Genomic DNA, 22,231 nt, shown 5'->3' on the forward strand with positions numbered 1-22,231 from the left:
AGCACTGTATGGCATCAAAAACTTAGTTAGACTTCTTTCAAAAAAGAAAGTTTATCAATAGTTCTAACTGGAAAACAATAGCGTAACAAAGTAGGGTTTCATTAGTCAATGATTTTAACATGTTTAATTTTCCAAGGGCTTCCACCACATTATGGGTAAACATCGAGCCACTGACATCAACTTCTGCATTTCCACATTTAACTGCTTTGTGCGGACTGCTGTCAGTTTCAAGCGAAAGTGGGTACTGCAGATGCTGGAGATTAGAGTCAAGATTAGTGCTGGAAAAGCACAGCAAGTCAGGCAGCATCCGAGCAGGAAAATTGACGTTTCAGGCAAAAACTCTTCATGATGGTGAGTTAGTCATGATAGTAATGATGGTGAATGCTGACAGCTTAATCATTACTACCAAAAATTCGAGGCCATTTAATGCACCACCAACACTGGTCACTACTTTTATTGCTGCAGAGGGTTTTCATTGCAGTGTCAAAATATCAACACCAACCAACAAGAGGCAGGATTCTCTCTCCACAGATGTTACCAGACCGGATAAGTTTCTTGAGTAATTTGTTTTTAATTCAGATCTTCAGCAACCACAGTATTTGACTTTGAGATAGTATTAACCATTTATTGGTTGTCATATCCTTTCACTCCTCTTTTTCAACCAATTAACCAATAAATTCTTCAACTCTGACAGTCTTCGGAATGGTACAACTCTCTATGTATCTGACTTGTCTGGCCTGCTTTATGTTCTAACTTTTCTTGATTTAATTTGAAATCTGTGCTCCCTTATTGCATACCCCTCAAGCATCAGAAACTATCTAATTATATTCTGCCCATTTCGTCAATTTCAAAGCACCTCAATCCCGTCTGTTCTAATTAAAAATCAATTCTTAAACGTCTTCATATTTGTCTGATTGTACACTGCGTGCCATCTGACTGATTACACATTAATGTCTCAAAATCCCTGCTGTATCATGGAGCTCAAAATTGCACACAGTTACAACTGTGGACACACACTGCCATTATCACAGTAACATTGAATATAAAGACACTGGTCATTCGAGATTTTCCACATTCAAGATATCAATTATTCAGTAATAGGCCATTTAAACCACTACCTTCAAACAGGTTCCTCACTCTATCAACACAATGTATTCAACAAGAGATTGCTTCACTTTTGGGTTTTATTTTTCTGGATACTGAAGGCACTTTGTGTCAAAGTGCACTTGACAAACTGATATTAAAAATGCATATTTCAACAAATGGTTCAGCAGCAACAGGAAGTATAAGCCTTCACTCCAGGGAATGGAGGGACCACTGCATCAACAGAGCTATCATCTTTAGGATAAATGTTAACCAAAGGATGCATCCTTCTCCTCAAATGGGTGGGGAAAGGTCCCATGTGTTTCTGGTACATGTCAGGGGATTGTTGATAATGTAATGCTGCATGTTCTAGGCCTGACAGAAAGGTTAGGAAAATGTGTAGGAAAGAACTTTAAGAAGCTCTGCAAATGCTCTGGTCTATATTACTCTTTTAACCATTAACCAACCAACCATTCCACCCTCCCAATACAGGTAGTTCTTCTGTAACATGATGGCTGTGTTCTTGTGCAACCTCACATTATAGAAAAATCGTGCTTTAGAAAGAGTACTTAAAGTGTTGGCAATGTAATTGTGTTACAGCCAACACACATTTTAAAAGTTCACGCTTTAGAAACAGCGTCCCCAGTTCATCAATCACGTTACAGTGAATTTGCATTAACGAAACACGTGTTATTGCAGAATGGCCTGTACCAACTGAACAGATTAACTGATTATGTCATCATTGTTTGTGGCTGAAGGCAACTGAAGAAATTAAGACAGCTAATATCTAACAGTAAAAAGACCATTGAGAGATAAACACAAATTTATGTGCTAGTCTTCCTCCAAATGTCAGGCACTATTGGAAATGGTAGTGATTTTGAAGCACATCACTCATCATCCCTGCCCCTTGACCAGTTAGCCCCTAAGTCTTGACAAACTATTCCGGATTTGAGTGCTACTGTGTGCGATCAGGATAGTGTGACCAAAGCGTCTGTTGACACATTCGCTCTATGGGGAATTGTGCTTTTCCATCATACCATGCATCCTATAATCAAGGAACACCATGCTCGTAGTGGAGGTACTGCATCTCTGTATTACCTCAAACAGTCTTTACATTTGAGAAGTGCAATCTCCCTACCTTGCACCAAACAAAAAACTGTCCACCAACTATGGGATATTGTTATGTAATACTGCTGACGATGAAATGTGAGCATCTACAGAACATTTGCAAAGATAGTCAGAAAACACACTGTACAGGGTTTATAAAAGTTAAAATCTTTCAGGTATTGGAATTGGTCATAAGCTACCTCGACTGATAAGTATGTATTGAAACGTGTTACATTTGTATACAATAAAAAAAAATCAATTATTTTCTGCACCACTTCAGAAGCATCAATTGAAGTACAGACTGTAGAACATGCACAATCGAGCAGTACAACATACCATCAAAAGATTTTGACACTCCTTTTGTATTTCACTTCAGCTTGGGAGAGTTTAATTGATCTTGGAATATTACACAACTTGGCCAAGTTCCAACTTAAAAAATAATTCCCATTGATATCCTACGATACAAGGGATTTATTTAGTTAATTGCCCTTTATTTTGGGTTATTAAGCTTTCTTTGTTCAGATTAAGGTTTGATACATTGCAAATGTTCTGAACAGGAAATTACATTAAAAGCCCAAGCTACCTATCCATCTATTTCATGTATTTACCAAGAGATCCAATATCAACTCTGAACTGCAGACATTTATATTTCCCATGTTACTCAATCAAAGATGAATCTTTCCATCTATTTTGATTAGCAGGGCATAAAGCAATGGAAAGAGGTTACAAATTTTACTCTTTTGCAAAGATGCAGTATTGCAAATCTTTATTCTCTCAGTTTAGATCCATTTCAACTGGTTTCCCACTTTGCATGATTTTGTTCCTATCAGCAAGGAGTGCTGGGCAGTGTGTGCTGTAAACTTTGCTCCAAAAGGCATTAATTTTTACTTTGAAGCCAACCAACAGATCACAAATGGCCTTTATAAAGCAGACTAGCTATTTTTGCTAGTTCTTTTCCCTTTCTCCCTCAAAATACAGATCTTGACTTTTCAAAGTTTGGTGACTTGGATGAAAAGCAGGAAAATCTGTTCACTGGAGACCACAAGTGCAAATGCTTGAATGCTCCACCATATTATTAATAGGTTGTCCTAAATCTTCTTAAAAACAGACATATACATACACACACACACACACATATGATGGTAGAGAAAACTGCCAGAAAGCAATACTGGATGAGCAAATAGTACATCAATTTGATTGACACAACTACAACAAAGAGTTTGGTGGTAAGTATTGCAAGGAAATTTAATATGATGCCCGGATTATATTGTGGAATTATTATGACCTAACTGGCTAATAATGCAGAAACGTCAATTGTTTTTATTTGCTTTTTATTTTGATATTAAAAAGCATTCAATAATTATATGTCATAAAATTGTCAAATGCAAAAAACAGGTCAAAACAAAAGATCAAACATGAACAAAATTATCAGTCCCTAACATTACTGAAGTCTACAGTTTAATCTCTTGGTTCTTTCTCAGGTCTTTCAAGAATAAAAAATTAAATGTTGTTTTGGCATCCTTGCCTCTGAGTCAAACTAACAAAGTCTGATGACTGTCAGTCAGAATGTATACAACTTGTATTCCAGGTTTTGTGCATACAAATCTTCACTGATTCCAGTACAATACGGTTGCATTGTTGGAGGGCCATTGTTTGGATTTGACAAAGTGAGGCCACATTTGCTTTCTCAGGTAGATATAAAACATCTCATACATTCTTTATTCCAAAGTGGAGCAAGGAAGTCACACCAGTCCTGGCTAATATCTAGCCTTCAAAGATCATAAAAAATGCCATTACCATACTGTTGATAGGATCTTGATGTGCACAAACCAACTGTCGTATTTCCTACAATACAACTATGACTATAATATCAAAGTGCTTCACTGACACGGAATTGTGAGGTTATAATAAGTGCTATATAAAATATAAATATTCTAAGAAGTTTGCCAAATATAAATTCATGAAGAAAGAACAAAGGTTCAATTTTATAGCCAAAAGGTTGTACCTTGGTTACATTCCACAATACGCAGAGAACATTTCTACAGCTGGTGTGTTGAGGGCTCATTGCATTTTCAGTTTGCAAATAAATTCCCAGGCATTGCTTCTTTTTAGCCAATTTAACTTCAAAAAATGAGACATAAAGGGGAATATTAAATTCACATTCGTAGAGAAATCATTCACAAAGAATACTGCAAAATGTACACCTTTTATAAACATTTGTTAAGTAAAGTTAGAAATCAGCACAAAATTTAAAAATCATTAATGGGATTTGGGCTTTGCTGCTGGACCAACATTTATTGATCATCAATAAATGCCCGTGAGAAGGTGGTGGTGAGCTTCTGAACTGCAACACTCCATTTGATAGGTAGACCCACAATGCTGTTTGGGAAGGAGTTCCAGGATTTTGACCCAATAATACTGAAGCAGTGACAATATATTTCCAAGTCAGGACAGTGAGTGGATTGAAAGGGAGCTTGCAGGTGGTGGTCTTTCCACGAATCTGCTACCTTGTCATTTTAGATGCCATTGTCCTGGATTTGGAAGGAGCTTTCTAAGGAGCTTTGATGAATTTCTGCAATGCATCTTGTAGATGGGACACACTACTGTTACTTTGTAAAACAAAAGGAATAAATGAGTGCGGATGTGGTGCCAATCATGTGTGCTGCTTTGTCCTCAATGGCAACAAGGCTTCTTTAATGCTGTTGGAACAGTATCCAGGCAACTGGGGAGCATTCCATCACACTCATTTCTATCTTGTAGATGGTGGACAGGTCTTGGGGAGGCAGGAGGCAAGCTACTCACTGTCAGACTCCTAGCCTGTAACTGGCTCTTATAGCCACTGTATTTATATGACTTGTCCTGTTCCATTTCTGGTCAATTATAACTTACAGGATGTTGATAGAGGGGAATTCAACAATTGTTGGAGATAATCATTGTTGAGAGTGTGCCGCTGGAAAAGCACAGCAGATCAGGCAGCATCTGAGGAGCAGGAGAATCAATGTTTCGGGCATAAGCCCTTCATAGGAATAGGACTGTGGGCTGGGGGGGCAGAGAGATAAATGTGAGCAGGGTTGTTTTGGGGCAAAGGTAGCCAAGAATGCAATGGGTAGATGAAGGCAGGGTAGAAGGTGCTAGGTCAGAGAGGAGGGTAGAGCAGATAGATGGGAAAGATGACGTAAAGGTCAGGAGGGCAGTGCTGAGTTGGAGACTTGGGACTGGAATAATGTAGAGGGAGGAGAAACGAGGAAATTGGTGAAATCCACATTGATCCTGTGTGGTTGCAAGGATCCTGGACCGTGGGGTGGCACGGTGGCTCAGTGGTTAGCACTGCTGCCTCACAGCCTCAGGGACCCAGGTTCGATTCCAGTCTTGGGCAACTGTCCGTGTGGAGTTTGCACATTTTCCCCATGTGTGAGCGGGTTTTCTCCTGGTGCTTTGGTTTCCTCCCACAGTCCAAAGTTGTGCAGGTCAGATGAATTGGCAATGCTAAACTGCCCATTCGTGTTAGGTGTATTAGTCAGAGGGAAATGGGTCTGGGTGGGTTACTCTTCAGAGGGTTTGTGGACCGAAGGGCCTGTTTCCAAACTGGAGGGAACCTATTCTCATCTCTCAGCCCCCTGGCCCACAAGCCTATTCCTGATGAAGGGCTTATGCCCGAAACGTTGATTCTGCTGTGCTTTTCCCGCGTCACACTCTTAACTCTGATCTCCAGCATCTGCAGTCCTCACTTTCTTCCTGGAGATTATCATTGTTTGCCATTTGTATGACATGAATGTCACTTTCCAGTTCAAACCTGGACATTGTTCAGCTCTTGCTGATTTGGATAGGGACTACTTCAGTGTCTGAGAGGTTGGGAACAATGAACATTGTGCAATCATCAGAACATCCCCACTTTTGAACTTGATAAAGTGTAGATCATTGAAGAAGAAGCTGAAGATGGATGGGCCTCGATACTAGACTGATGAACTACTGCAGAGATGTTTCGGAGCTAAGATGACTGACCTAACATTTACAACCATTTTACGTTGTGATAGGTATAACTCCACACAGCCCATATGTCCATTTAGTGAAATTTTGCTAGGACTCATTGATGCCACACTCGGTCAAATGCAGTCTTGATATCAAAGACTGTTACTCTGGAGTTCAGCTCTTTGTTGAACTAATGCTGTGATGAGATCAGAAGCTGAATGCCCCGGTGGAATCCAAGCTTGGTGTCACTGAGCAGGCTTTTGCTAAGCAAGTTGTGCTTGATTACCCCTTCCATCACTTTGCTAATGAGCGAAAGTAGATTGATAGGGTGGAAATTAGCCAGGTTGAATTTGTCTTGCTTTTTATGGACAGGATATAACAGAGCAATTTTCCACATGACTGGATAGATGCTAATGTTGTAACTGGACTGGAACAGTTTGGCCATTGGTGCTACGATCTTTGGAGCAAATCTTCAGTACTATTGCTGGAATGTTGTTAGAGCCAAAAGCATTTTCAGTAACAAGCCTCTTTAGCTAGTTCCTGATTCATATGGAGTGAAATGAAATTGGCTAATGAATCATAGAGATCCACAGCACTGAAAAACTACCTAACTATTCTATTCCCATTTTTCAGCACTTGGCCCATAGCATTGTATGCCTTGGCATCACAAGTGAACATCTAAATATTTCTTAAATGTTAAAAGGGTTTCTACTCTCTCATACTTTTACAGGCAGAGAGTTCCAGATTCCCACCACCCTCTGGGTGAAAATGTTATTCCACTCATCTCCTCTAAACCTTCTGCCTCTTACCTTAAGTCGATGCCCATGGTCAATGATCATTCCATCAATGGGAAAAGTTTCACCCTTGCCATACTATCTATGCCCCTCAATCTTATAAATCTCAATCCCCTCTATTCTAAGGAAAACAATCACAATCTGTCCAAGCTCTCTTCATTACAAACTCTCCAGCTTGAGCAATATCCTGGTAAAATTTCCTCTGCACATGGATTTCGGAACTGCACACAATACTCTAGCTATGGCCTGACAAACATTTTATACAGTTCCTAACATTTTATAAATTCCCTGCTCAAACCCTATGCCTCAACGAATAAAGGCAAATATGCAATGTAACCTCTTAACCACTTTATCCACCTATACTGACACCTTAAGTGACTTGTATACTTGGACACCAAGGTCCCGCTGATCTTTGGTGCTTCCCAGGGTCCTACTGTTCATCATGTATTCCCTTCCCTTATTTGTCCAGCCCAAGTATATTGGTTCACAACTATTTGGATCTTGGGGAGGACATTTTTACTCTATAAAGAAATGTTGCCTGTTTTCCCACAAGATGCTCATTTCCTACTAGCCTCAAAGACTGATTTCAAATAACTCTTTAGTACCTCATCCAAACAACACCTGTTCATGTGTGACCCAATATAACAAGCATTTCTAAACATGGACAAGACAATAGCCAAATCCAATATTACACTTTGCAAACATGGTCCTTTTGAATCCATTCAATGTCTTTTTCACATATCCTTTCTCTCTCTGTCTCTCTCTCCTTTCTGCTTGGCATCGACCTATTTTGTTCATATTGTAAAATGCCTCTGGATATTATTCTATAGGAGGAATATTCTATAGGTTTGCAATTGTCATATGAATGTACAGAGGTACACAAAAGATAACAAGCTTCATAAAGAAAAGAAAACTTGGAAACTTTGGTTCAAAAATATTAAAGAGCCATGTAAGACCTCAACAAAGGTGATCAATAGCATTCAATGTATGGAATGAACTCCAAAAGAGAACAGAGACAGCAAGTAAAAATAGGAATAATTTGAGAGTAAATTGGGTGCTTATAATGAGGATAACTTTAAATTAATTCTGGATGATCATACTAAGATGGATCAAATGGTTTCCCAATACATAATTACCTGTTTTACCTAAATGTAAGCAACATTTATTCAATTGATTGTCACTGGGATATGTACTTTTTTTTTGTTAGTGCAAATACCTCTTTGAACTGGGTATCAGAAACTTGAACAAACATCTGCGACTGAACTTTCTGATGGATTAATATAAAACCATGGGGGTTTATTGGTCTGTTTATGTGATCAGAGGAGACAAACATTTCTTTGTTTTTGATAGAACACTGGATGAAAGACAGTGGTGGTACATGCACGTGTCACTGGAAAATATATGCAAACATCATTCTCCAAATTCTGTAAAATCAAATGAAAACAAGTAAATATGATTAGAAATAAATTTGAAACCTGGGAATTTATTTAAAACTTGCAAAAAAAAAGTTTGCATGGTGAAAACATGAAAGCATTCCTTTAACTAACCACCAGTTTGAAAATCTGGTTTCGCAGATAGGTGGAGAGTTGGTTCATTAAGTCCCTATTCTGTCCCTCAACCCAGTGCATTTCTACATGGGAATTCTTTCCATCCTTCTTCACATTCATTAAACACTTGAACAAAAAACATCCCTCACTCTCTTTAGGTGTTTCTTCCTCTGTGTTTGCCATGGTGGAACAGGTTATTTCATGCTCAATTGTATCATCAGTTTTACAGTCAACAAAACTAGTTTCACACTGGTTAATCTTTTCTTCAGTTTCCATATTATTGTTTTGAGATTCCATGTTATTTTCTTGATCTACATGGAACTTACTCAACAAACTATTACCCCCATTTATGGGGAGCTCCTCTTCAGCTTCGATTGCAGTTTTTCCTATTTCAGCATTGCTTTCTGCAGCATTGCTAACACTGGACTTTTCCTCAGCGCTGACAGAACCAATGTTAGCACTGCTGCATTGCTTTTCAGTTGTCTGGTCTGCTTCTGTAGATTTCAACATGTTTGACTCAGCTCTGGGGAGCTCTCGAAGTTGCCTCACTCTATCCCGTTTCTTTCGCCGAATATGGATCCATGAATTCTGTATGGCTGTTAGAAATAAACTTACTTCACCTTTCCCACAGGGCACACGTTTGTAAAGTACCTGGGGAGACAAATGAATAGTGTTATAAAACAAAAGTTGAATTCATCATTCTGGTTCCCAGATATTTAGCTCCTTTTCTATAATTTTGTTTGCTTCTAGCAGTGAGAAAAGGTTTCTAAACATATAGAGATCCAGTCTCAAGGTATGGCATGAACAAATGAAGTACATTCCATATAGCGAGCCAATCTTTTGCAGGTAAATAATCCAGTAAACTCTGCCAAAACTGTTTTGCATTTTAAAAGTTTTGAGTTATCAAATCAGCAAACGAATAGAAAGTGCAGGAGAAACTCAGCAGGTCATGACAAAAGGTCACTGAACTCAAAACATTAACTGTTTTTTCCCACGACAATTGCAGCGAGAGCTGCTGAGTTTCTACAGCATATTTTTATTTCAGATTTTCAGCATCCACAGTTCTTTGTTTTTGTGCAAGAATAGTAGGATATTCAAACTAGATATTTTGAATCAGCAGGTAATTTAAATAACAGGATTTCAATCAAGAGATGACTGTACACTATTACCCATGATGTTATTGACTGCATCCTCAATTTGGAGTGCTCCTGGAATATATTGCTGCTGATCTGGCTTGTTCCTTTAAGATCACTATTCAAGTACTTTGAGGAAATGGCCTATAAAGGCCCTGGGGCTATCACTGTTAAAGAGGTAAATCTGAAGATGGCCAGGTGCTTGGAAATTTCCAGTTCCAGTTTAATCTGAAAATTTCCCTCAGTCTGAGCAATTAACCTGTAATTAACCTTAGCATAAATAGATTATCTGGGACACCTGCTATATGATAAATGAGACACAGATTGGGTCTGTTGTCCCGGATCTGAATCAGTGAATGATTGTTTTATGCTCATACAACCAGTTGGGGTCTCTATAGAGGTTTTCTACATCTGAACAAAGGATACTGTAGGGTCTCTGCAAGGCACTTGTATGAGCTATATTGTAACAAAGGACAGATTTTAGCATTCACAGAAAACAAAAATAAATTATATTCCCAAAATACTATTACAGGCACGAAGCTAGAACTCAGGAGAGGACTATGCAGAATTAAGTCAATATTTACAGGAACTGCATCACTGAGAATGAATGGATTAGAGTAAGATTCTGAAGTTAATAGACTTGAGCTATATTGGCTACTTTCCAAAGTAGGCAGACACATTTCTGATTAAGAGAAAGCAATGTGTGGGCGGCACGGTGGCACAGTGGTTAGCACTGCTGCCTCACAGCGCCAGAGACCCGGGTTCAATGCCCGCCTCAGGCGACTGACTGTGTGGAGTTTGCACATTCTCCCCGTGTCTGCGTGGGTTTCCTCCGGGTGCTCCGGTTTCCTCCCACAGTCCAAAGATGTGCAGGGTCAGGTGAATTGGCCATACTAAATTGCCCGTAGTGTTAGGTAAGTGGTAAATGTAGGGGTATGGGTGGGTTTCGCTTCGGCGGGTCGGTGTGGACTTGTTGGGCCGAAGGGCCTGTGTCCACACTGTAATCTAATCTAATCTAATCTAATCAATCCTCTTCAAACAGATAATTCCTACATGCTGATAAGCACTCACATCCTATCCAATTCAAGTTGATACGCACTGCATCAGAACTCTTTCAACTCCATGCACATGTCAGGGATTGAAAATCCTTCCCATGTACTATGGTTCCAGATTCTAACAATACCGAAGTAAATGGCTTGTGACAGTGATGCTTTATTAAATAATGCCTCTTGCTGATGCTGGGTGTGGAGTAGTTCTTCACAATGAATGTAATGCTCAAGGCAAGAAGTTGAATGCCAAACAAAAACAGAAATTGCTGGAGAAACTCAGCAGGTTTGGCAGTATTTGTGGAGAGAAAGCAGAGTCAACAGTTTGGGTCCTGAATGGTCACTGAGCCTGCAACATAAACTTCGCTTTCTCTCCACAGATTCTGCCAGATGTGGAGTTTCTCCAATAATTTGTTTGCTTCAGATTTATTTGAACAGCATCCAGTTCTTTGTTGAACCTGAATGCCAAGTCTTTTAAAATGTTGCACTACAGCTTTCACAGGGTTCTGACTGATTCGGAGATTCTTCAGTTTTACCGCCTGATACTGGCTTAGCGGAAGGAATTGCAGGATCATAATCAAACCATTGAACTGGGTTATGACATTGTCCATGGAGAAAGTGAGGTCTGCAGACGCTGGAGATCAAAGCTGAAACTTTATTGCTGGAACAGCACAGCAGGTCAGGCAGCATCTAGGGAACAGAAGATTCGACGTTTCGGGCACATGCCCTTCTTCAGGAATGAGCAGAGAGTGTTCAGCAGGAGAAGATAAAAGGTAGGGAGGACATTGTCCATGGCCAGCAAGTCCTGAGGCAGGTCTTGAACCTGTTTTCTGTACAGAGACAGGAATGCTACCACTGTGCCACTAAACTTGCAATGATGCTCTAGTTAATTAATCAACTCAAATCTGCTTAAAATTTGGAATGGTCGTTCCACTAATAGTTACTTGGATAAATATATCATATGGTGAAGTACAGAACCAAATCTAGGTAGCTTAGTAGTATAGTATAAAATATCGAACAATGCCACATGCATGAAGCAAACTGGGTGTCAGAAGAGATACAGTCCATCTCCCTTATTGAACATCTGAAGTTTCCATGTAGGGAAAAGATTCAAGCTTTTATTCCAGTTTTTCATGCAGTTAATAGCTGGATGCATGCTTATGGAAAGATGTATTTTACTTCTATAAATCTTGCCTACCAGGATGATAGAAGCAGAAACTAACAATGATTTCAGAAGAAAATTGTATAAACACTTAGGAAAAATACACTTGAGAAGAGTTACATTCAACAAGAAAAATGCAGGGCTCCTTGGATTATTTTACTGATATGGGCTCAATGGGCCAAATGGCCTCCTTTTGCGTTTTATTGACTCTATAGCATAGAAGAGCTCAAGAGAGAGGGGTATGCTGAATGAACCGACCTTAATCAGGGCAACTCTGGGGCCATTACAAACCTCAACTGATGGCTTCTTGGGAAATAGTGAGGGAAAGATGTTAGCAAGGCTTGCCATAACTATTAGAAGAATATTTTGCAATTTGTTGTACTGTCATTGCAGATTTTCCATTATTGAGATCTGAAAGTAGACATCAGTATACTCCAATTTCCTGTGCTAAAACAATTAGGTACCATTGTGTGTGTGTTTTTATTTCAAAAACACATTCATGGGATGTAGGCATTGCTGTCTAGGTCAGCATTTATTAACTGTCTCTAATTGCCCTGAGTGAGTTGCTAGGTCACTTCAGAGTAGATATGGAGGCTGGAAGAAACTGCAAGCCAGGCAGCATCAGGTGGTGGAGAAGTGAGGAGGTGAGATAGTGATAGGTGAACAGTGGTAGAGGGTACGGCCTGGTGGTCGATGGGAGGAATGAATCTGGTTGGTAGTTGGAAGGAAGGGTCGATCAGAGGAATGGAAGGGGGAAGGGGCTGGAAAGGGAGTCAAGGGATGGTAAGGAAGGTTATTTGAAATTGGAGAGCTCAATGTTGGTTACTCGTCCTGGATTACTCATCCAATGTCATTACCTCCAGACCACTGCATGCCCCACTCCCTCTGACTCCTTTGCTATTTCAAATAACCTTCCTTACTTTGTTATAAAGTCTTGCCTGAAAGTCAAGTCTCTTCATAACATTTTTATAAGTTTGTTATAAGTTTCATGCATCATCACCAATCATTTTGTGCATAACAGGAGCTTTCTGTTTTGTGTTTAGCTCATTTCCTTCTTCGAGAAACCTACATTTCTGCACAACAACTCCTGGTATCTCCAAAGCACATAACTTCATCTCGTTGGGCAACAAAAACATTTTTTATTTAACTGTCAAGAGAGAATCTGATATTTACCTTCAGCTCAGTTAGAATTTTCTCTATTCCTGCAGTTACCACTTCAATGTCTTCTTTAGGTACCGAGTCTGAACTTGTAACTTTATTCTTTAGTGCCTTGATTGTAGATTCTAACACTGTGAAAGTGATGGGTTTCCGGGGTTTCTCCAGCTTTCTTTTCTTGGAAGGAGGGGACTGAGGCAATAAGGAGAGGGCTTGGTTATAAAGATATCGCAGCTCCTTACAAATCTCAAAATTACCACTTAATATTGAAACAATAAAAACAAAATGCAGTTCTAGCAACCAAGTAGAAAGGAGCTTTCTGGTGCCACTGAATGTTTCCCAATTCAAGACATTTTTAACCATACAAGCCAGAATTTGGTGTAACAGGCATTTAACAGCATTTGCCATCAATCAGACTTGCTTTTACACATTGTTCTCAATATTTCTAAAACCTCTAGCTTAGTCATGTCCCCTGCTGAAGTCAGGGTGAAAGTGATTGTCAGTGAACCACCTCCTCCCTCCACTGTAAACCACATCCTCCAATAAACTATTGTTTCTAACACTTATCTGTTGAATTTTCACCCTTTACAATTATAGTCTCCTTGCACCCAGAATGCTGGATCAAATCACCACAGTTGTCTTTCCCAGCATGCCTACTACAGCATCAGTGCCCAATAACCCCTTTCACATTCATTGGAAAGACACCCCAGAACTGATCTTGGCCCAAACCTGACCAGTTGACTTTCATTTTACCAATGTTTTTTCTTCTTTTTATTCATTCACAGGATGAAGCTGCCATGAGTTAGACCAGCATTTATTGCCCATCCCTAATTACCCACAGGGCAGTTTACGAGTCAGCCGCATTGCTATGGGTCTGGAGTCACATGCAGGCCAGAACAGGTAAGCGTGGCAATTTTTCCTAAAAGGTATTATGAAAGAGATGTGTTTTTCTGACAATCAACAATGGATTATCAGTTGAGGCCAACCCCATGGGCACCGAACTTGGCTGTCAGCCTTTGCTTGATTGTTCTGCGTTGTCGCATATCCCGAAGTCAGCCTAGAAGGATGGTCACCTGAAGATCCGAGACCGAATGTCCCTGACCACTGAAATATTCCCCGACTGGGAGGGAACACCCTTGCCTGGTGATAGTTGCATGATGTCCATTCATCTGTTGTCATAGTGTCTACTTGGTCTCGCCAATGTACCATGCTTCGGGGCATCCTTGCCTGCAGATTATGAGGTAGATGATGTTTGGCTGAGTCACATGAGTACCTGCCACGTACATGATGGGTCGAGTTCCCATGTGTAAATGGTATCCATGTCAACATTCTGACACATCTTGCAGTGGTTACCAGACAGAGTTGTACATTGTTGAGGTCCATGTATCCTGAAGACTGGGTGGCTTGCTGGTCTATTTAGGGTTTGGCGGTGGTTTATAGACATGCAGAGGATGATGAGTGTATGGAATGAGCTGCCAAAGGAAGTGGTGGAGGCTGGTACAATTGCAGCATTTAAAAGGCATTTGGATGGGTACTTGAAAAGGAAGAGTTTAAAGAGATATGGGCCAAACGTTGGCAAATGGCACTAGACTTATTTAGGATATCTGGTCCCCATAGACGAGTTGGACCGAATGTCTGTTTCCATGCTGTACAGCTCTATGACTCTATAAATTGATAGTTAAGGAATGAGATGCCATACTTGTAAAAATTAATAGGACAGTAATAACACCTTTAAAAGAGGGCTTTACACTTGAAATGATAGCGTTCAATTTTCTGTAGCAAGCTACTGTACAAATGCAGCAACTTAAGTGTTCCTTATTGCATTTCAATGGTGAGACACCATGTTGCAAAAGTAATGGTGTGCAACTCAGGCAGCAATTGTTGGCTATTCATGTCGAAAAGGTATATTTACTGCTTGCCTGATGTTAATGTTCCATTTAAATGGAAACAATGCAAAGTCAATACTCTCCATTGTTTTGACTGCAAAATCTGGGCTGTCTAAGAATTGAGCTTGGTTATCAAATGTTCCAAGTAAACAAGAGAAAAATGAAATGACTTGGAAAGAAGCCTTAATACTAAAAATAAAAAACAAGGTACCTTATAAGCCTTTCACAACCTTTGGGATATCCTAAGTCCCTTACAACCCAATAAAGTTCTTTTTGAAGTGCTGTTACTGTTGTAATGGGAGAAATGTGGTAGCCAATTTGCACGTAACCGACTCCCACAAGCAGCAAAAGACATTTTGATAAAAGGTGTACCATATATTTATAAAACTTTAAATCCAAATGCCAGCAATAGAAGCAGGTGGATTTTGATCAGTTCTATGAGGTAATTCCTTATAAGTTCAGAAAATAATTTGGATCAGTGATCTAAATGCGTCATGTCCAAGATGCATCTGACTTCAGTCAAGAGCCTGACTGGACATGTGAGGTATTAATGGATGGAAGATTATAGCTGAGAGTACAAACGAACCACAGGCCACGAATTTAACTTCTGATTTCAACTTAGTTCAGAAGAATCAGAAGTTCACTTCAGAGGGGACAGGTTTTCTCCAATAGGAGAATCAAGTTCGAAGCTCAAAGAACCAGCCAAGAGCTGAAGTATGTTAGTTCATGGAACATCCTAGCCAGGAGAATTTGTACAGAGTCTTCAAATTGCTGGAATGCAGAAGTATGACCTTCAGAATTGTGAAAAGTTCATGCCAGCCAACCTGGAAAATGATTTTAAAACCATGCCAGCAGTCTAAGGAAAAGAAACTAGGAAGAGTCAGTTAAGTAAAAATTAAAAGCACAGAGAAAAAAAGTGATGTTTCTCTGGAACAGAGTATCTATAAAAGGACAGCTTTGGGAAATACTTTGAAACTTGGTTTTGCTGTTTGTGTTAATATCTTTCAAACTGTCCAATCTAACTTTTTTTAAAAAAAAGCTTGACATAACAAACTCATTTCTTGTTATAAAGAACATCTGTAAAATTGTGCAAGTATATTCCAGTGACTAATTACCACTTTAACCAATAATGAAAACAAAACACACAATCAGGCCAAGTTTCATTCTGGAATCCAGCCTATCCAGGTTTTTGAGCCAGTTCACTGCATAGTTTTTTAATGCAAAGTTCTGTCCTCTCATGCCAAATGGGAGTCTGTCCCACTGAGGATAAGAATCACTCAGTAGTTCTATCAAGTGACCATTCGCTATCCATAAACCTGGGAGGTGCATGTTATTTGACTGTTAACATTGCAATGAAGGGGAGGTATCATAGTTCACATTCCTTTCCCCAACACTGGGACTGTTAAGACTAAGAGCACAACTCCCTCATCTCTCAATATCAGGAAGTCAGAACAGATTGGGGATCAGGACTACTAGGGTCTGCATGACTCAATAACTTCCTGGATAAACTCAAAGCATGGAGGGTGGTGGGGTAGGATATGGAAATCCTAATGCTGACCTCAGACAGTCCATTTACCAAAAGAAAGTCAATTGTCAAAACGAAAATGCCACATTATTTGTTCAGTTTTCAATAATTATTGTCCAAAGTAATCAAGAATTGGAACACGCAAACCTAACTGTATGTAACTTGTTAAAAATATAAAGTAATACTTCAATAATGAGCGGGACAAGAGAATTATTATTCAACAAATGTTTAGTTGGATTACTGTTTCCTCGACACACATCGAGGAAATGCAGTAGCTGATGACAGGAAAATTGCTGATCGAGCTTGGTGGAAGTCCATTAAATAAGAGCATGCAAGAGATTCACACAATAAAAAATTTTGAAGAAGCCAAATGTTTAATCAGTCACAAAAGTTTGCTTAAGTATTCAGCTGGTTCTAAGCTGAAAACTATTCCAATTCCGTAACAGAAATTCATTTTGAACTGAGGCTCAAGTTAGTGGACATGAACTGTGAAAACACTATCTAAATTAGATTCTCTCCTTGAAGTACTGCTATCCTTCCCATCAGTGTTAATTTCTTGCATGCTCTTAGGTTGTCAACAAGATTATTGAATAGGAAGGTCTGATCAGTCCTCATTCAAGATACAAATGTATACATTTAGACACACTGTATGCAACATTTGCCAGGGATAATAACCTGGGTGGTTTTTTCATCTAGGTTGGATATTGAAGCCAACTGCCAAAGTCCAGTTGTGGACTCAAAACTGCTAATTCAGCAGCATTTGAAAATTTATTTCTAATTCTTCCTATAATTTTGTGTTGACTGTAGTATTGTAAATTTGCGTCATTACACAAAACCTGAATGGTAGGCATAAGTTTATTTCACATCGTGAGTTCTTCAGTTTGGCCAGTCCATCGGGGGAAGTAAAAACAGAAGGGGGAAGAATGTAGAAGATTTGCACAGACGTGAGATAGTCACACTAATATAGCTGTCACTAGCAAAGATTTGATAGCTTTCTCAACTGGGAAAGGGGGAATAAATGATTTTATTGAACCTGGTTGAAATAACTATAAGCAATTCATTATATGAGCCTGCCTTGAAATGTTTTTGAGAGACATAATTGCACGCAGAAATAACAGAACCTGCACTCTTTGGGGCAGGGGAGGGTACACAGGCAGTTGTAGCATGGTTGCGTTGTATCACAATAGGATGCTGTCTGGTCAAATGTACAAGTAGTGGTATGTTTAATTCATAAAAATTTCTCAATAAATATTGAGAACATCCCGAACAAATCTATCACTTAACCAATGAACTTCAAAGCACAGCATACAATTTGCCTCGAGTTGATTAAATAGCTCTGGTGCACTATTCACAAAAGTAATGATAAACAGTTACTTAGATATTTTTTCTTAAACTGTAGTAAAGCTTTCTTCCTGAACACACTTTGCTAGCAATTATAATTTGACACCATGGAAATTGCTGGTTCCATGAGACATGACACTGTATCTAATTCTGACATGGGACTCAATTTAAAGCATTTGCATCGGACTTACTCAACATGTATTGATTGTGTCCAGTGATAACAATGTCTAAGCAATCAGATGTCAGGTTCAAAATTTTGGCTGTTGAAATACTTCTGCAAGATTGATGTACTTGTCCTGATTTTTTTGTAAATTCATGGACTGATGTGTGATTTAGTTTTAATCACTTTGTTTTTATTGCTATACTTGTTGCATTCCCTGTTTCATTTGTTTCTGTAAAGGTTTTATTAGACCCTTTCAGGTAGGTGAAGAGTGAAACTAGTTTACTTTCTTCAGCAATCTGTATATGGTATTATTAACCAGTTATAGCATTTAATATGACCAGTTCTATTTCAACACCCTCAGAGTTAACTCCCACTAGATCTTCCTTTGGTTGCAACCAGACTAATGACAAAATCAGAATAAAAATCAAACGTGCTGTCATAAAGGCTAGCAGATACATATTGACTTTTAAGTGCTGTATATCCCTGTTTGAAACTTGGCACAACTATTGGCATCTGGGTAAAATTTTCATTTCTGTGTCAGAGGATTCCAATAACTAATTCCAACAACACTTGGTCTTCACAGAAAAGCGCTAAATTAAAGCTCTGACCACCAGAGGGCTACATCACATGTTTTTATTCTTGACATTTGAGAAGGGCAACACAAAAGATCCATTCTACCAAAAGCAGCAACCGTTATTTAAATTAGAGACAGCATTGTAAAAGTTAATTGTGAAAATCAATAACAATATTTTAAGTAATGCTAACAATGAATGGAAATAATTCAAGTCAGTTTTAAAAATGGAAATGCTGTATTTGTATCCTGTTATCTACCATTTCTTAAAGATTTACTGGCTGGGTGTATAAATTGATCAAACTTTTTAAGAAATTCTACATTGAAGGTGTTGAAAATTGTAAAGTTGAATTAATGCAGTAGAACTAACTCTGTTCTATTCAGTCTCTTGTTTCTGTAAAATGATGTCCTTAAATTCATGTTTGAATCTAAAACCGACACATCAATCTTCTTTGTAAAATGTTCATTTTCTGAGGTGGTACTAAAGCAGAAGGCTAAAGCATTGTCACTAAGTATTAAGTTACATTACTTTGTTTCTCTTGTGCCATCCATTTTCAGGAAATCTGTGTAATGTTTGCTTTTAGAATGCATTCATTGAAATTGCTAATGGTTGTGACATCAGTGGCAGCTCAGTAAACAAAGTGTTGTTACCATCTCCAGAGACTATATGCATATCACCAAAAAGAAAATCACTACCCATGACTGATGCAAAAAGGCTGTGGAAGAATAAGTGGCTCATTTCATCTGCAGAAAACAGCAAAAATGTTTTGCATTTACTTGGTTACTTACGCATTCACGAAGACTATCCCAAGCTATGGGGGGGATGTATAGTGGATATTTAGGCTCAAGAGATATTGATAGTGCTGAACACAATGAACACACCAAATGGAAGCAGAAATAAATCATTCTGCCCCTTAGGCTTGCTCCACCATTCAATAAGATCATGGTTGATCAGTTTGTGCTTTGAATTTCCCATTATCCATCTACCCGATTGTCTTTGATTTTCCTGGCTAACAAGAATCTATCTATCTCAGTCTGTTATTTCGAAAAGACAAGAACCAGTGTATAAAAGTCATAAAGCCCTGGTCAGACAACGCCTGGAGAGCAAACCTGCAAGGATGTAGCATAGATTCAGCAGAATACTTAAACTCCCAAAGATAAATTCTGAGCAGATTAGGGAAATAAGAGATATATTCTTCAAAATTTAAAACGTTAAGAGGTGATTTGATTCAATTAAGAGAAGCAGGTAGAGAAACATAATTTCCACTAGTTGGGGAGTTTGGGATCAAGAATTTGGTCAAGAGCCAGAGGTTTCAGGAGTGAAATTAGAAAAACACTTATTCACATAATAGCATGGTAGAAAATTAGATTTCTTTTCCACAAATTGCTTATTGATGCAAGATCAAGTGGAGATTTTAAAACTGAGACTGACTTTATTGTCATCAGTCATAGTTTACGACAGATCTTTCTCCCAAAAGTCAATTGATACGATTTGACAAATTCTCTTCAAAGATGTGAAACTGGATTCACTCCAGGTCTTCAGCTGAATCTTCAGCATGTTGTGAATAGCTTCCACATGGCCTCAAAAGTACTCAACTTGTTTACAACACCATTCTGATGCTAAGGAACTTACTCAATCTAAGCAAATGCAGAGTCTATAGCACCTGGGACCTGTGAACAGGACAGAAATGCTTCCTGATGCAACATGAAAGTGTAACAAGATACTAAAAAAGAATATTGATATTTTAACAGCGAGTCCCTTTCACAATTTTCAGTGCATTACATTGACGCTGCATTTGGGAGGCATGAGAATAAAGACAGCTTTACAAATGTCAAAATTCCCTTTTCAAAAATACAGATTCTCCATTACTGAATATGATACAGGTAATAAATGTTATTGTTTTATTATTGTGAGGAGCTAGACACAAAAAATTATGCAGTACCTCAGCAGCTGAAAAATATTCTTGATATAGCTAGCTGCTTCTTCCTATTAGATGACAATACACTAGGGAACATCACCACATCTGCTGCTTTTTGCATTCTTAAGATGTGACACAATCAGCAATATTTTCAGACAACCAACACAAAAACCTTTCAGAAAATGATAAACTTGAGAGATTTGAAGAAACATCAGTTATGACAATGCATAGGTATGGAAATAACTATAGTATTCAATAGTATGTTGCACAATTAAAGTCTTCTCAAATGTGGAAACTATCGATGCCTATGAAAACTCTCTCTTTTCAACACCATAATGCCTTGGTTGACAGGAAAAGGGGAGGAAAATAAGACTCGAAGAGAGAATGAACAGAATATGTTATCATAACAAGAAATGATAAGTGGGGAGTAAGAAATGCAGGCGTCTGACTGGGGATAAAGAGCTTAGAGATGCAGGGCAATGTTAGAGTGCTGAATCAGTATTTTATATCAGTACTTATTAAGGGGAAGCTAATGCTCAGTCCTGCCGCCCTGACTTTTCTTTTCTCCTTCCCTATCCTTTTTTTGAGCACTTTATATCCTTAAATATTAAGTGTCCAGTCCTCACTATTTATAAGCCAGTGGATGTTGCCAATACATCACCTTTCCACATTGTCACTTGTGCTTATAGCTCACAAACGTTTTTCACATCTTTTAGCTACAGATATTGCAAACATGTCTTCGTATTGCTCAAAGTTCTTTTATATCAAATCCTGTCTAATATGGTTCCTTTCACTAGTACATTTCGGTACTTTCATTTCATGTACCTTAATCCTCTTTTTGACATTTAAGTGCTAGTGCTCATCCCTTGCTAATTTTCCTTTATCCCACACAAAAACACTAACAGGGATTATGGTCCAATGCTGTTGAGGTTTAACTTGCATTTTGAATAGATACCTCCTACCTTACAACTTATCCCAAAAGCCTTTCAGCCTCACACCATACATTGGTTCTTCAGATATACGTGTCTTTCTACAGTTGTTAATGGATGGAATTAATAAGAATTCAGATATTACCACCAGTTTGCAAACATCCTCCCCAGTTACCGAACATCTGAGTATTGATCTCAATACCTGCCCTTTGAGTGCTACCAAACGTTAAGATTCCTTTTATTTTTTATTCTGTTCAATTTCTCTCTTTTCTCCCTTCGTTCTGAAATTGACAGTAATTTTCTTTAAGAAAAAGAAATCAAATGCAAAGTACTCATTTCATACCTCAGCCAGAGGAATTCTTTTCTGTGTCTAATTGGTCTCATTCAACTTTTGACTACCCTTTTATTGTTTATGGACAAAAAAATACCTTGGGTTTCCCCTTTATGTTGCCATTAATCGATTTTCATACAATCTACGTGCTCCCCTCCCATTTTCTGTTTTCCCCCTAAATTTCTGTGCTCAATTTGGAATTATAAACTGAATATTAATTGTTCAGCATCTTTTCTGTGTTTCACTTCAATAACCATATCTCTAGTCATCCAGGGAGTCTAGCCTTGGGTGTCCTTTTTTCCCCGTTGCGACATTATGACTAGTCTGTACTCAAAACTCTTTCTTTTGAAGATCATTGCTCACTTACCAAACTTAGATCAAGGGTGGCACGGTGGCTTAGTGGTTAGCACTGCTGCCTCACAGCACCAGGGACCCAGGTTCAATTCCAGCTTTGGGCGACTGTCTGTGTGGAGTTTGCACTTTCTCCCAGTGTCTGCTTGGGTTTCCTCCGAGTTCTCTGGTTTCCTCCCACAATCCAAAAGATGTGCAGGTCAGGTGAATTGGCCATGC

The 22,231-nt window shown here is 38.8% G+C and overlaps 1 protein-coding gene across 8 annotated transcripts in view; it reads right to left on the reverse strand.

Moving 5' to 3' along the window:
* Nucleotides 1–3,431: 3,431 nt before the first annotated feature.
* The window catches only part of mettl16 (methyltransferase 16, N6-methyladenosin), a 126,564-nt gene continuing 107,764 nt past the window's right edge, over nt 3,432–22,231 (reverse strand). For 5 of the 8 annotated variants that reach the window (XM_043718295.1, XM_043718293.1, XM_043718294.1 and 2 more), the window contains exons 9-10: nt 13,015–13,188; nt 7,049–9,151 (exon numbers count right to left, since the gene is read on the reverse strand). In XM_043718295.1, the coding sequence (XP_043574230.1) occupies nt 8,492–9,151; nt 13,015–13,188 (834 nt within the window). In that variant the 3' untranslated portion in view covers nt 7,049–8,491. Of the gene's footprint in view, nt 4,312–7,048; nt 9,152–13,014; nt 13,189–22,231 lie in introns of those variants that run through there. The other 3 variants (XM_043718297.1, XM_043718296.1, XM_043718299.1) reach the window with 3 other exon arrangements.

Source organism: Chiloscyllium plagiosum, chromosome 28, assembly GCF_004010195.1.
Source record: "Chiloscyllium plagiosum isolate BGI_BamShark_2017 chromosome 28, ASM401019v2, whole genome shotgun sequence".
Taxonomy (NCBI): Eukaryota; Metazoa; Chordata; class Chondrichthyes; order Orectolobiformes; family Hemiscylliidae; genus Chiloscyllium; species Chiloscyllium plagiosum.